This window comes from Ictalurus furcatus, chromosome 11, assembly GCF_023375685.1.
Source record: "Ictalurus furcatus strain D&B chromosome 11, Billie_1.0, whole genome shotgun sequence".
Classification (NCBI taxonomy): domain Eukaryota; kingdom Metazoa; phylum Chordata; class Actinopteri; order Siluriformes; family Ictaluridae; genus Ictalurus; species Ictalurus furcatus.
The window spans coordinates 10,065,030-10,080,334 of NC_071265.1; the positions used below are offsets into that span (position 1 = coordinate 10,065,030).

Sequence of the window (15,305 nt, forward strand, 5' to 3'; positions counted from 1 at the left end):
TTACATTTTGGCCATGTTGTATAAGGGTTGTAAATAAAAGCCCCTTGATAGAAATAAAAAAAAATGTTACATAGCAGAGGACAGATGCATAATCTATTGACCCTCTGCGTATACAGATATAGTCAGTGAATATTAAGCCATCAATTTTTAATGTTCCATCCAAGTTCTTTGTCATATATCAAACATAAAAAGCCTGCATTAGCAAGTCTGTTTTTGTCTACCTAAATAACCATATAGGAGTGAAGGGCTCCAGCAGTTATTGGTCTGTCTTTGATTATCAGTGTCACTATAAATGCATTAGGAGCGTCTCTTGGCCTCATGGTTAGCCTGCAAGACGCAGGTCCCTCTGCGTTGTCTCTTTCCACAGATCCACAGTTAGCTGAGGAACAGATCACTTCAAAGACCAGCTTCTTTCCTCCTTCTCTCCTTTACAGCATGACTAGTTCTTCTACTTGTGTGCATCTCTCTGGTTGCTTTTTCCCCTCTTTACCTAACAGTGTGTGTGTGTGTGTCTCTTTATCCTCTCTGAGCTAGGCCTGTTCCCAGCATTCCTGTGCCGCTCCGCCTCTTCCCACCCCAACCCACTTCCCTCACTGCCCTCTATTCATCCTCTGCTTCATTCTTGCATTGCAGGCCAACGGACATAGTTTTTTACACATCGAACACCAAATGGCAGTGTCTCTACTGAAGAGTTTCCCGAAAGCTGTGGACTTGGTCATTTTAAGGGAGAGCACAATGTAAATAATTTTGTAACGCTGACTTCTTGCTCAAAAGGAACACAGGACCTTGTACATCAAGTTTTTATCTAGGAACAATTTTGCCAATTGCTGGACCAATGGCAAATACTAGTGCCAAATGTACAATAGAGAACATATCGAATAATGTGACATATGGCTTACACGTATATATATATATATATATATATATATATATATATATATATATATATATATATATATATATATATATGTGTGTGTGTGTGTGTGTGTGTGTGTGTGTGTGTGTGTGTTTTAAAATCTTACACTAATGTGAAATTACTTTCTATCTCTCAGCCTGTGGCTGTAGGTGGGTGTGTTTTTTCGTTGCTTATTTATATCGCCTATTATTTTGTACCTATTTTTCCAAGCAGCTTTTCATTTCATTTCAGTCTCTGCGCATGAAAGCTGCTGTCTGCTTTTGAAGACATTTTATTCATCATAACACTGCCTCAACTCTGTAAATGCCTTGTGTAAATATATATAACATTTCAGAAGATAGTTTATCCTGCTGACCCTTGACTTCATTTGAATCATTTAAGCAGGCATCTACTACCGCAGTAGGTGTGGTTTATGGATTGCGTATGGCCCATAGTTTTGCACAAATCAAATGAAAAATCCAAAAGCAATATTGTTGCTATTTGGCTTTTCGTGCAGCACCCTCTGCTGGTCAGCAAACAGCTTCTTAATAATGATGATGATGATAATAATAATAATAATAATAATAATAATAATAATAATAGTGAGTGAGTCCTTTGCTTTTGGTTCATACAGGGTGTAACCCCTTATTCATTTTTCGCCATGTTGTCATCATGAGCATTTTCCCAGTTTAATTATGATTCATATTATTTCATGCTCCACCAGGTACAAAAATGTCAGAGTCGGTTTTTAGTGTGTACATTTAAGTTGTACAAAGGGTTTTACACTCAAGGCTTAGTTGATGTTCTGCTTTAAGGCCTGTTAATCACTTACTGATATAAATAAATGAATTCACATCATTATGTAATAGATATCCATAAGAAGCTTTAATGTTTATAGCATGCTTTCACTTTTTAAAGCTGTCTTATTAGGAAAGCGGTGAGGAGGCTTTGTTTTTAAATTAAACATTTAGTTGCTTTACTTCACTAGAAGTATTTGTTATGTAAAAACATTGACGGCTCATCATCATTGTACTTTACAGATAGATCTGCCCTGCCCATGTCCAATATTGTACATAAATGTAGCATTAGAAAGACCCCAATCATATTTTACTTGTTTTTTTTTGTTTGTTTGTTTGTTTTTTACATTTCAGTTTTATTTGAAATGTAATTATACAACCTGAAGTCTGGGTGAAAACTGATAAAATGCTATTGGAACAAAGCATTTGATAATGTGATTATTTTTACCAGATGTTTTGAGTAATTATTTATAAATATATATATTGACATACTTAGCTTTGCTCAAATTGTGTTTTTTTTTTTGTTTTTTTTTTGTTTTTTTTTTTGTTTTTTTTTTACAAAGATACAAAAAGCAGTATGGAAAAGAGTATTTAGATGATGAGAGAACACTTAAACGAATCAAACTTAAAACTATTTCTACAGTAATTGTGAATTTGTGTCAAACATGTATATGGATATACAAATGGTCATTTTTGTATGTGTTTTAAATCCTATTGAATATAAATGCTAATATATGGTACTATTCAGTCTAATTGCAGTATTGATGTACATAACTGTGAATGAAATCATTTAAATTAATTTATTCCTATAGATTGTGAATGTACTCAAAGCTTTCTGCAGTATGAAGACTTACTGGACTTGAATGCTGTTTCATTTTTTTGTGCAAAAAGTAATTATATATAGAATAATACAATTATTCCATTTAGTTCAACAGATTTAGTGACAATTTATCATGCAGTTTATTTGCACACGCAAGTTTACTCCTTCCTATCCTATTTTTTCTGAATTAAAACAATGTAATTGATTAAATATATATTCTGTGTCTAGAATGCATTTTGCAGATGCTATATGTACATATTTAAAATAAATTTTAATAATAAAAGCCAAAACAGAAAAAAAAAAATTCAAAGCTGTGCAGCAAATAACGGAGCCATTTTCGGCTTTGGGAGTACAGATTTTTTCAGTATCTAAGCGGTGTTTTGAATAATGTATGAAAGTCTTTATTGTACAAATAAAAAGTCACTATTGTTACTATCTGTCATTCTCTGTTTCCTTTTGAGACAGTACAACTAAAATTAAAAAGTTATTGAATGGCTTTACACTGTTTTATATCAGGATTCTTACAGATACAAATTCCAGGACTTTCGAGGACTTTGCAAGCACTTAATTTTGGTTTGTTTTCAAGCACTATACAAGAGCTGTCCATCCATCCATCCATCCATTTTCTGTACCGCTTTTCTCAAATTTGCATTTCCCAGGCATTGCTTCAACTTAAGGGGCGGTTGTGGCTCAGTTGGTAGAGCGGGTTGTCCACTAATCGTAGGGTTGGCAGTTCAATTCCTGGCCCACATGACTCCACATGCCGAAGTGTCCTTGGGCAAGACACTGAACCCCGAGTTGCTCCTGATGGCAAGTTAGGGCCTTGCATGGCAGCTCTGTTACCATTGGTGTGTGAGTTCGTGTGTGAGTGTGAGAACCAGTGTAACTCTCTTTGGATAAAAGCGCTATATAAGTGCAGACCATTTATCTTCACCATAATGTTCGTATACTCCAGGTGATGACAGGAGCACTGTTGCCAACTTTCAGTGGAAAGTCGCTAAATGATGTCATGTGCTAATTAGCATATTCATTACGTATTCATTCACTACTCTGTGTACTCACATACTGTATTTTAATACAGCTGAATTCCCAATAAAGCTGTTCTCATTTACATATCTTTCTGTTGCTGTTGTCAGACAACAGAACGAATATGAAGTAGTGACTGAAACACAGCCCATTAAGACACTACATGTTAACCAGCAGTCACTTCCAAGACATTTCCAAGCCGCTGCGCTGTTAAAATCCTGATTTATAACCAGGACATTGTCTGACAAAATCACCATACACATAACGGCTTTGCTGTGATTTCAGCTATATTTACATGTAAAATGATCACTCAGAGAGAAAGTTAGGAGAGACTGAATGTGCTGCTCCTCTTTGCCACTCACTGAACAGAGCAAGAGATCAAGAGAGATAGATAGATATGTACCTGAAGCAGGAAAGCAAGACCCCACACTCTGCAGGGCAGTACTGGACACTCTCTTCTATGGGAAGTTGCCAAGGTTTGCCCAAAAAGTCAATAGATTGTTGTATTTGATCAAAAATAAATGGCTATTTTCAAGGTTTTCCAGTACTTAAATTTCAAAAAGGCAAATTCAAGCACCTTTCTACAGACCCTGTTATATTGAACAATTTACACTGGAATACAGAGTAAAATCCCCAGTGTTGAATTAACTCTTTCAGCGTTCATTTGTGTCCAACTGGACATGAATAAACACTATACGTGGTAATTCAACACTGTGGATTTTACTGTATACACTAACTAGTGCAACTTTTCTGGATACAATAATAAATTCCACCATGAATACCTGACTTTCCCATTACAAGTACTTTTTATATGATACATATTATTGGCTCAAAAAAATGCACTAGAATGTCTTAAATGATACTGTAAGTTGAAATGTAATGTAGTAAACACACACAGCCTCTTCAATCATGTCACATGGTCTTCCTTGCTAGTCCTAGACATACAGGATAAGAATAAAATAAATGCAAATATTTATTAGAAAATTGGTCAGCAAGTATGTGATGATAAGAAAGATGATAAAGAGAGCTAGAAGAATGAGGAGTGCATGCTAGATCTGTAGAATTTCAAACAAATATGTGATTTCTGGGAACTTTCCCATTAAGGCCATGAGACTTTAGGAAAACAGAAAGTGTCAGTTACTCTAAGATGCAAAATTTCATGACATATATTCAGAAAAAAAAAAACAGGTTTTTGGCAGAGAAGTATTGTGTCTTGTGTGCAGAATTAATCTGATAGTGCTTTATTTATGCGGCAGTGGTGGTAACTCAGCCATGTAAGACGATAAACTTATGTAGGAATGCGACTTCGTAGATATTCAAGAAGCGCGTCTGTTCCTTTAGCTACGATCGCAGCTCTAGGGTTACGGAAAGGGTTCCCATCAAGCAACACAGCCCTGAAAATGAGGGAAATAAAACAAATCCAATATTACACATAGCTTCGTATAGCATACAGGTATGAGTACAGATTTACAAGATCTGGTATTAAGAAAGAAATGCGTTGAGCTCCACAAGTCATTCCATTCCAGCAATTTGGGCAGGAAAATGTTTCTAATTCAATAACAATGCTTCGGTCACTTCGCAAAGTATCCATTAGACAAAGGAGAGCCCATGGATCGTTTGCAAGTTAATCTTAAATTTAGCCAAATTCATGCAGGAAAAGGAAGTTCATGGTTTGAACACTAGGTGTCACCATCTCATACCATTCTATGTACGAACAGCTACTGTATGCACCTAATCTTTCCCACCTTCTCCTCTTCAAAATGAATATATAATTCTAATATATATAATAATAATAATAATAATAATTATAATTATATATATATATATATATATATATATATATATATATATATATATATTTTTTTTTTATTTTTTTTTTACTATATATAATAATAATTCTATAGACACATATTAGTAATCAAGCTTTTGGGTGAACAGCAGCAGCAAAGAAACAAAAATACAGCAACAGCAGGAGATTTTTTTAAAAAAAATGTCTATATATATAAATTTTATAGGGGTGTGTATATAGTTTTTGTATTAGTTTTCAATCTAATCCTCAAGATTTATTGAAATCACTATATTAGCATATTCTTACTCGTACATAGAGGGAGATATAGCTTGTTTATATATTGTGTGGTGTATTACAGTTGAAAGAAAAGAGAGTTTTTTCCATTTGGAGATAATGGCTCTCACTGTGGTCCTTTGGAGTCCCAGAGCCTTTGAAATATCTTTGTAACCCTTCCCAGACTGATGTATTTCAATCATCTTCTTCTGGGTAAGACCTTTTAACCAACTTCATGCTGTTGAAAAAGTTCTATTTAAGTGTTGATTTGATTGAACAGGGTTTGCAGTAATCAGGCCTGGTTGTGTCTAGTCCAGCTGAACCCCATTATGAATGCAGATTCATAGATTTGGGGAATTAGTAACTATGGGGGCAAATACATTTTCACACAGGCCCAGTTGTTATTGGATAACTTTTTTCCTTCAATAAATAACATGATCATTTAAAAAATTGTATTTTGTGTTTACTCAGGTTGCCTTTGTTTAAACCTCAGATTTCTTACATGTTCAGCTCTGAGAATTATGAGAAGCCGGTCACTTTCATGAATTTCACACTGTGCATTTTGGGGAAACTTTACTGATGTTTGCCGTACCTCAGGCTGGTACAGTTGCCCAGCTCTGGTGGCACCTGCATGATGTCATTGTTCTGCAGATCCAGAGTGGACAACCTGTCCAGCAGCTTAAGGCGCACAGGATCGATGGCCCCAACTTGATTGTTGCTTATTAAAATTGTCTCCAGCGTTAAGATGCGGTACAGCACATCTGGGAAAGACTTAAATCTAAGAAAGATAAAGCAAATTAATAGGATTTGAATCAGAATTGTTTTATTTTCAGCCCATGCTGCAAAATTGTTTGGAAATGAAAACTCGTTGTACAGCAGATGTATTTATGGCAAGACATTCAGGAATATGGCAACCGAAGAACATGTAAACATTTTTAAATGCTTACTTATTAAATGACAGTATGATGCTCCGCAGCTTAGTGAGAGCTTCCAACTCCACTGGCAGTGATGTCAACAGATTACTTCTAGAGAGAAATCCAATTACATTGGTGACATTAGTGCAGTTCGTTCTCATTAGTTCCAGCTGTGGCAGCAATAGACCCTAATTCAAGTGCTTTAAGAGCTGTGTGATCACAGTTTTTACCTGAGGTCTATGTGTGCAAGCTGCTGTAGCTTGGAAAATTCAAGAGGAATCGTGGAAAGCTTATTAAATCCAAGATTGATATCTGCTAGAGTGTCTTTCAGCTCCAAAATCCTGCAGAATGAAGAAACATTTATTACACAAATATGCACAGCTGTTGTCTCCATATTGTTCCCTATTATTTTGTGAACTAATAATCGTTGTCGCTCATTACCTGGGTGGTACAACGGTCAGCTGGTTTTTGCTGAAGCTCACGGTGGCAACAGGAGTGTTCTTGACTGCATCAAACACCTCATCAGGTATAGATGCCTCTTGTTTTTCACTGAGAATAACAAGAGGAAAACCTGTTACAATAATTGGCATGAAGAACATGTGTGGGCTTCTGGGAAAATGTGTTGGATACTGGCAAAAAAACAAAACAAAAAAAAATAACACTTATGACACCTCTCCTCTACTAAGCAACCATAAATATTTTTCATCAAAACGATAAATAAATGGTTTTATTAATTTTCTAAACTTTCCGCATAGATCACATAAGACCCGGCTGCAAAAATAACTGTAGGTATGAAAAAAGGCAAGTATTAAGATATACACAGTTTTCATGGTCATATTTTTAAAGCGCTTGGGGAAACAACTGAAGCTGATTAATTTCAAATAACAACAACTACAACAGGTCCCGAAGTGTTTTATTCCTCTTACACCAGAGCAATTTACAAACGATAACAATTTCAAATTTATTTATGAATGGCACGTCGTACTTTTTACTACTTATACTTACATGTACATTTAATGGTAGGGGACATCTGTGAGATACCATGTCAACGATTATACATTTCTCTTCATTAAGTAACAACACGTTTTAAAAATCCGTTTAGTGATATTAGCCTATGAGGATCGTCTGTCATACAAGTCCTTGTGAAATTTCTGTTACTATAGAAGTGATAATGTACTAGAACAAGCACTTTAATATAAACCTGTGATTTTATTTACAGTTGGCACTACTGTCAGAGCTGCTGTTATAGAACATTAAATCAACAAATTCTGACCAATCAGATTCAAAAACAATTTGAACTTACATCATAACTATAGAACTTGACAGTGATACTTAAGGTTGAGAAACATTGACATATCTGCTAAAGAGGATGAGATGATGAGATGGGGCACCTGTAGTCTAATGTCTTCAGTGTTTTGATGGCATGCACATTAATCTTGGCCTGGCTAGGGAGAGTCATCGCTGTGCTCGGCTCCTCTTTGGTTTTGCCGTCAGGCTGCTCTGTACATTACACAACATGACAAAAACGCTCTGAAGAAAACTGTGTGTAATTCTCCTCGTGTGTATCATGTGAAGTGGACTGTATTTTGTACCTTGTATTCGACTTCTGAGATATTTCAAGAGTTCACTTGTGCCTTTCTGAAAAACAGTGAAACTTCATATGAGGTACTTCTGTTAAAACACAACCAGAACATTAAATTTAAGACAATTTCTAAAGACCAGGAGAAGACTCTAAGGCGAGAGCTGAAATATGCAGAGGGCTCACAGTCAGAATATCTCTGCGGATCGTCCTCAGAGGATTGCCCTCCAGAGCCAGAGTCTTCAGCTTGGGCAGAGTTCCAAGACCACAGGGCACACTGCTCCACACAAATGAGAAGAGAAAATCATTTTACAGACTGGCGGGGGTGGGGTTAAAAAAAAAAAATTCACCTACTGGACTTCCTATTTTTTTTTTTTTTTTTACTCTCAAAGCAGCAGTGGACTGGTGAAGCATATAATATAATGATTCTGTTCCTACACAGAACTCTTTACACACTGCAATGATTTTGTAGCTCATCACTGTGATCGTGTTTCTGTCACATAAACACAGACAATTTTAGCTATCTCGCTCTCCACAAAAAATAGGGTTAATAAACTAATCAAGATTATAAAACAACATTATGTGACTACAGTAATGGTTTCACAGAATCATTAATCCTTTCCTTACATTAGTGCGTATCCCAGGAGAAGTCATTCCATATAAGCTCACTGTCTTCCTCGGTAAAGGTGAATGTAAATCCAACCAAATAACACAGTGCATTATGGGTGCACTGCCTTTGTATATCATTTGTGCACCATGTAGCATGGTGCACTACAAGACTGAAAGAGTGCACTGGATACTCTGCATTGTGCTTAAAGACAACACTACAAAATGGCAGCCCTATCAAAGATAGTGCACTATATAATGAAAAGGGCATAGTTTCAGACACAGCCTATATGTAAATCAACATGTATGCATAGTTTCTGAGCTCAGCATATATGATTGATTATTTACTACAGTTACTTTGTCCTGTTCCATTATGCGAGTGAACACATTGATTCCAGATACAGATTCTGATTAAAGCTCATTTGCTTTTTAAGCTGAGATAATCTATTAAATGTATGTGTAGAAAAGGGGGCACCTGCTAATGTCATTGTTAGTAAGATCCAGGCGCTCCAGGCCTTGCAGTAGAGTTATTTCCTCAGGAAGACTCTTCACCTTGTTATCTCTTAGCTCCAAAACACTCAGGGCACTCAGGTATTTTAGATGATCTGCCTCCAAAACCTGAATCTGATTATTCCCGCAGTGAAGCTCCTACAGAAAAAAAAAGGAACAAAAGTTTATTTGGAAAACTAAAAAACTGCAAAAACTGAGATTCTCATTAATCCAAGTATTAGTGGTACTTAAAGGCATTGGCAGTGGATGTTTCGTATTTATTTGTTATGTTCAAATGGTCTCTGAAAATGAAATGATTCAACATTTTAGAAATATCAGGACTGGTGCGTTGACTATTTATCTTCAGTTTATTATAAATTTTTCAAATAAATCTTTATGAGGGGCAGTGGTGGCTTGGCGGTTAAGGCTCTGGGTTACTGATCTGAAGGTCGGGGGTTTAAGCCCCAGCACTGCCAAGCTACCACTGTGGGGCCCTTGAGCAAGGCCCTTAACCCTCTCTGCTCCAGGGGCGCTGCATCATGGCTGACCCTGTGCTCTAACCCCAACTTCCTAACATGTTGGCGTATGCGAAGAAAAGAATTTCACTGTGCTGTAATGTATACCTGACCAATAAAGACTCATTATCATGTTGTGTAGGGTTAATAACCTCTTCAAACCACTATATAGAGAACAGCTTTACTAGATGCTGCTGAAATACCTTGAGTGTTTTGCAGGAGGGCAGCTCCGGGAGGAAGCGCAGTTTGTTGTGCCTCAGGTACAGCTGCTCAAGAGACGCCATCTGTGCCAGGACAGGCGGCACGCTCTCCAATTGATTTCGAGAGCAGTCCAGCATTCTCAAGTCTACAGAAGGAAAAGGCTTAACAAATGTTTTCCCAAATAACATCAGCTAAACCAGAAGCAATCTGACACTCACTCTTCATCCCGCTGATTGCAGGCGGCAGACTCTTCAGATTGTTGAAGGATAGATTCAGTTTTACGAGGTTGCTGAGGTCTGCCAGGCTGTCTGGTATAGCCATTAATTTGTTGTTGGAAACATCCTTTAATTTAAGAGGAAATTTGGAAAGCCAGTTAAAATTAAAAGCACAGAGTATGATATAGCAACATAAGAATAAATCAGCAGCGAACACACCCAAACAAGAAACTTATTTTTCCTGACAATGTTTTTAGCATGTAGATATGTGAGACATTAGGTAACTGATTAATAAAACAATAAATCAGTAAGACAATTTGTCAGATGGTTCAAACAATGGAAGTTAAAATATAGACTTGAAAAAACAGTAAATATTGTACTTTATCTGATTTATAGTTACAGACATTCTGGCCTGGGAATCAACTGGTACCCAATGTCTAATAATTATACTAATAATAAAGAACAATAATTATACTGCATTTGCTATACTGCAAATATGTACAGTATAGCACAAATTATATGATATTAAATATAGACCAAACAATTATCTTTTATTATCTTTAAATTATCCATTATTTTACTTAAGCACATTTGAATGAAGCAAAAACACAGCAATCAGAAGTACAGGAAAATAACGGTCACTAAATTTAATACTTTTTAAATGGTCACTAAATGTACTGTAATTTTAACTGTTGTGCCTGTTTTTTCTTCTGGTTTTCTTTTTTTATTTTCTTTTTTATGTTCTTCCTTTTTTCTCTCCCTCTGTTTGGAATGGCTTTAATAATCCAAAAATGTTTAACTTTACATATGTCTTTTTAAAAGTCATTATCCTCTGCTACTGAGCCATTTTTTTTTTAAATCCTAGTTTTTAATTATGGTATAAAAAATTTTAATACTCACAAGGTCCTCCAAGTGGCACAACTGGCCCAAGTCTGCAGGCAGCTGTTGGAGGAGGTTCTGCTGTAGATGGAGACATCGCAGGTTTGTCACGCTCCAAAGCTCCGTGGGCAGCTCTGTCAAATTATTATGACTGAACAGAATAGCTTCATTAAAATCATTAAAAAGGTATTTAAAAAAAATTACAAGCTGCACAAAACATCCTTAATAAACGTACCTCAGGATGAGTTTCTGTAACTGTTCCAGCTCGCCAATAGACGCTGGCAGTGTAGTGAGTTGGTTGTCATGAATCTAGAAGAGCCGATTCACAACTCTTTAGTAGGCATTCCCTTCACATAAGCCTTGTTCAGATAAAAACAAATCTAGTGTTCAACTCACATCTAAAACCACCAGAGCAGGCAAGAGTTTGATGTCTTCTGAGATTGTCTGGAGTTTGTTGGAGGAGAGCAAGAGTTTGGTGAGATCAGTCTGCTCCCACCATCGCTCTGCTGCACTGAAGGACAGATTCTGCTGAGCTTCTTCTGGAGGGTCCACATTTATCCTCCACACACTCTGAGGAACTTAAATCAAGAGGAACTATTTTTAGCTAGTAGAATCCATACAGAAGAAGAAGAAGAAGAAGAAGAAGAAGAAGATTCAACATTTCTAAAGTATTTCAGTGTGGTAAACAATGTAATGTGACTCATATTGTTTAAAAAAAAAAAAAAAAAGAAGCAGATTTTTTTTAAATCACACATTGATCAATGAACTATATACCAAAACCATCAGAAGTCATTTCAGTTTCAACACTTTTTTATTTTTCATAAGATTTGTGTATTAACAATTCGTTGTTCAGTGCAACAGTGAATTTGGTTTACTTATTATAGCTATAGATAGCTTATATAATAAAGCTGCTTACAAAAATATAATAAAATGAGACCTTTTTAGGACCTTGATGAAAAAAAGGGGGAAAAAAGATTTTGTTACTACTAATACTATTACTTTGCAAGCATTAGAACAAATTTGGCACGATTTGGAAGGATCTGATTTTTGCTGTTTCACAGCTCCAGGGCCGCCTGGTTAGATTCTGAGCTTGGGTTACTCTCTGTATGGAGTTTTGCATGTTCTTTCTGAGTTTTGCCAGTAAGTTGATTGGCTTTGCTAAACTTCCCCTGGGTATGAGTAAGTGCATGTTGATGGACTGGCATCCTATCTAGGGTCTTCCCACATCACTCACTGCAACCCTGACCAGGATAAAGACCTCACTGAAAGACAGACAGACAGATAGATGGATAGATAGATAGAGAGCAATGGTTTGATGGATGGACAGATAAATGGATAGATGGATGGATAGATGGATGGGTGGTTGAGTCAATGTATGTATGAATGGATGGATGAATTTATGTATGAATGTATGGATGTATGGATGGATGGGTGGTTGAACGTATGGATGGATGGATGGATGGGTGGATAGATGAATGTATATATGGATGGATGGAGGGATTTGGGCTTCGGTATTAGGCCAAGTTTCTACGATAATTGGGCTAGTTTTGAATGGTTATTTGGCTGGTTTGGACACAGACCTGATAGCTTTGTTAATAAATTCAGTGGCTGTTATAAAGACAGAAAATGCATTAAATGAATCGCCAACATTTCATACAGTACTGTGTGACTTCGGTTCGTTTTCATTAACTCCAAACAGCACACGCCCAATATATCATATCATCTCAAGCTCTCCGCTTCATTACACTGTATCAGTTTACAATGTACATACTCCAGTTATTGCAGTAACTCAACATTTAAACTGAAGCTGGTGTTTTATATATAAAATACAGCACAAAATCCGTCGCGAGTGACGTCACAGTCGAGTGACGTATGCACGACTTTTACCGACCAATCGGAGCGCACGAAACGACTGACTTGTGACCGTTTCCTTTGGCAACGCCGTCCAATGGATTCAAACTTGGATTCTTTTCTAACAGAACTGTAAATGTGCCCTGGTTATTATCTTATTTTATTTATTTTAGCAGAGTATTTACCTTCGCTGAGTCCGCGGCCGGACAGATTGAGTTGTCCGCTCTTTCTGGCGGTCTTCAGCAGTCCAGACGGTACCGGACATTCCTGTGTGTCCTGTCTGAACCCAGCCCTTGGGTCAGCTCCAGCTCCTCTCTTAAACCGAGACATGAAACACACACACTTATTTATTTATTTATTTATTTACAACTAAATTTAAAAAATGAGCACACCTGTAAAGCTACACACTACATGAAGTCAGAGAGAGAGTGTGTATGTGTGTGAAGCCAGAAACTACACTTCTGTTTATATATTAAAAGTCTTAGCTCACCGCTCATATCAACGAAATAAGAGGAAATATTCACATTATATTATATCATATCACATAAACTACCAGTCAAAAATGTTTACACAATAGACTATATATAATCATATGTTTCTTTATATGCATTATAAATTTTAATTTATAAAGGTGTGTGTCTTATTTAAACTTGTTTGTAAATATATACATACTGTAAAAAAAATTTATTTCATTCCCACGGATGGATTCTGAATTAAAATGTATTTAAATAAGTAATTGTTTACTTAACACGTTTTTACCCCCCCAAGTAATTTTCCGTAGGGTTGCCAAGATACCATAAACATATCTTATGACACTATAGCAGCTGAAGTATCACAATACTAAGTAGTATCACGATACCACGCAATATTGTGTTAATTCATAATTCAAATCTACAAAATGAACCATATTTAGAGAAATACATAGATATCAATGAAAACAGACAAATCTGGCTATTGGAAAAAACTCAAGAACAATCATACAGATGGCAAGCAACTAATTCAATGTGCCACATATTTCATCTATTGTTCCCTAGAGCAATGAAATCATGCAAATGGAAATTGTCCTCAGAGAACTACTAATGAACACAACATTAGGAATAAATAACTGAATTTGGAAATGAACTTGCTTATGATCAAACACAAAACATGATCAAACGGGACTTTTCAAGCAGTATTTTCAAGGATTATACAAGAGATGTCATTCAAACATTATTTATTTCTTCTTTTTAAATAAAAAAAAAATCGATAAAATGAAATGAATAAAAAATTCTGGACTAAATTTCCATTTCCCAGGCATTGTTTTGTCTTCACCATAATGTCAAGGTGAGTGACAAGAGCACTGTTCCAACTGTTCAATAGAAAATTGATAAACATCGCTAGATGATGTCATTCACTAATTAATTCAGTTCAATTTTATTTGTATAGTGCTTTTAACAACGGACATTGTCCCAAAGCAGGTTTACAAAAATATATAAATTCAGGATATAGATTTTAAATGTATGAATTTATCCCTAATGAGCAAGCCAGAGGCAACTGTGGCAATTAAAAACTCCCTGAGACGATATGAAGGAAAAAACCTTGAGAGGAACCAGACTCAAAAGGGAATCCATCCTCATCTGGGTGACAGTGGATAGTGCGATTATAAATAAATAAATCCCTTCTACAAATGTGCTAATACGATATGGTCAAATAGTGCAATTGTGTAACCAGGAAAATTCATTACAGTTTTTACATGAAGTCTGTTTTGTTGAACTTCTCTACTGTTCACTGATGGAGACTTGAGTGTAAAACTGTTTGTGGCGATTGAAGTCCTAAAGCTATCATAGCAATTGTAGACCTAAACCATCACAACATAACTGTTCATATGGATTGAGGGCCAAAACCATCTTTATGGTTTTTAAGTGGTACCATCCTCAGTAATCTCGATGATCTTTGATTGATCAATATATTTTCTTGTGATCTCAACTTAAAAACTTTAAGTTGGAATAGTTTGCAAGAGTGTGAGTATAAACACAACGAGGCTGTAGAAGATGAGTTTTTTCTGTTCGGCGTGCTGACGTTTAATGTCCCCGACAACCTCTGTAGTCTCATTTAGCCACTTGTTAGCAACCTTTTTTTTTCAAGACATGTAAAAGCTTAACAAACTCATGAGTGAGGTATTACTGATGTATTTTATGTTGTAGAATAAAACATGAAAAATATCTTGAACTTGTTAACCACAGACATTACTTCAGGCATTTAATCAAAAACCCATTCAAAAAACCCACTGACTTCGGGACGATGGATGTCCAGTACACAAAAAAATTAAGTTGAGAGAACAAGAAAACAACTTTTGTTGTTTGTCGAGATCATAAGACAATGAAGTTGAGATCACGAGAAAACCAAAAAAATGAATAATGCATGGCAGCTTAGGGCTTCCGTAATTTAGCAATTTTGTATTTATTGACTTTTTATAA

The 15,305-nt window shown here is 36.0% G+C and overlaps 2 protein-coding genes across 3 annotated transcripts in view; one reads left to right on the forward strand and one right to left on the reverse strand.

Moving 5' to 3' along the window:
- The window catches only part of lrrc7 (leucine rich repeat containing 7), a 132,239-nt gene extending 131,414 nt beyond the window's left edge, over positions 1–825 (forward strand). Inside the window, exon 27 of the mRNA XM_053635929.1 lies at positions 634–825. Within this exon, the coding sequence (XP_053491904.1) occupies positions 634–741 (108 nt within the window). The 3' untranslated portion in view covers positions 742–825. The remainder of the gene's footprint in view (positions 1–633) is intronic.
- A 2,871-nt stretch (positions 826–3,696) lies between these two features.
- lrrc40 (leucine rich repeat containing 40) lies at positions 3,697–13,443 on the reverse strand. Of its 2 annotated transcripts, XM_053636924.1 has the most exons (16): positions 13,242–13,442; positions 13,035–13,191; positions 11,395–11,576; positions 11,234–11,307; positions 11,020–11,149; positions 10,123–10,246; positions 9,907–10,049; positions 9,175–9,347; positions 8,280–8,370; positions 8,107–8,152; positions 7,906–8,014; positions 6,956–7,063; positions 6,745–6,855; positions 6,548–6,625; positions 6,193–6,378; positions 3,698–4,932 (listed from the first exon to the last, which is right to left on the reverse strand). In XM_053636924.1, the coding sequence occupies exons 2-16, from the start codon at positions 13,177–13,179 to the stop codon at positions 4,827–4,829; spliced, it is 1,806 nt and encodes a 601-aa protein (XP_053492899.1). In that variant the 5' UTR covers positions 13,180–13,191; positions 13,242–13,442; the 3' UTR covers positions 3,698–4,826. The 2 variants fall into 2 exon arrangements, with proteins under 2 accessions (XP_053492900.1, XP_053492899.1); XM_053636925.1 differs by having other exon boundaries at positions 3,697–4,932; positions 6,548–6,622; positions 13,035–13,443.
- Between the last annotated feature and the right edge of the window lie 1,862 nt (positions 13,444–15,305).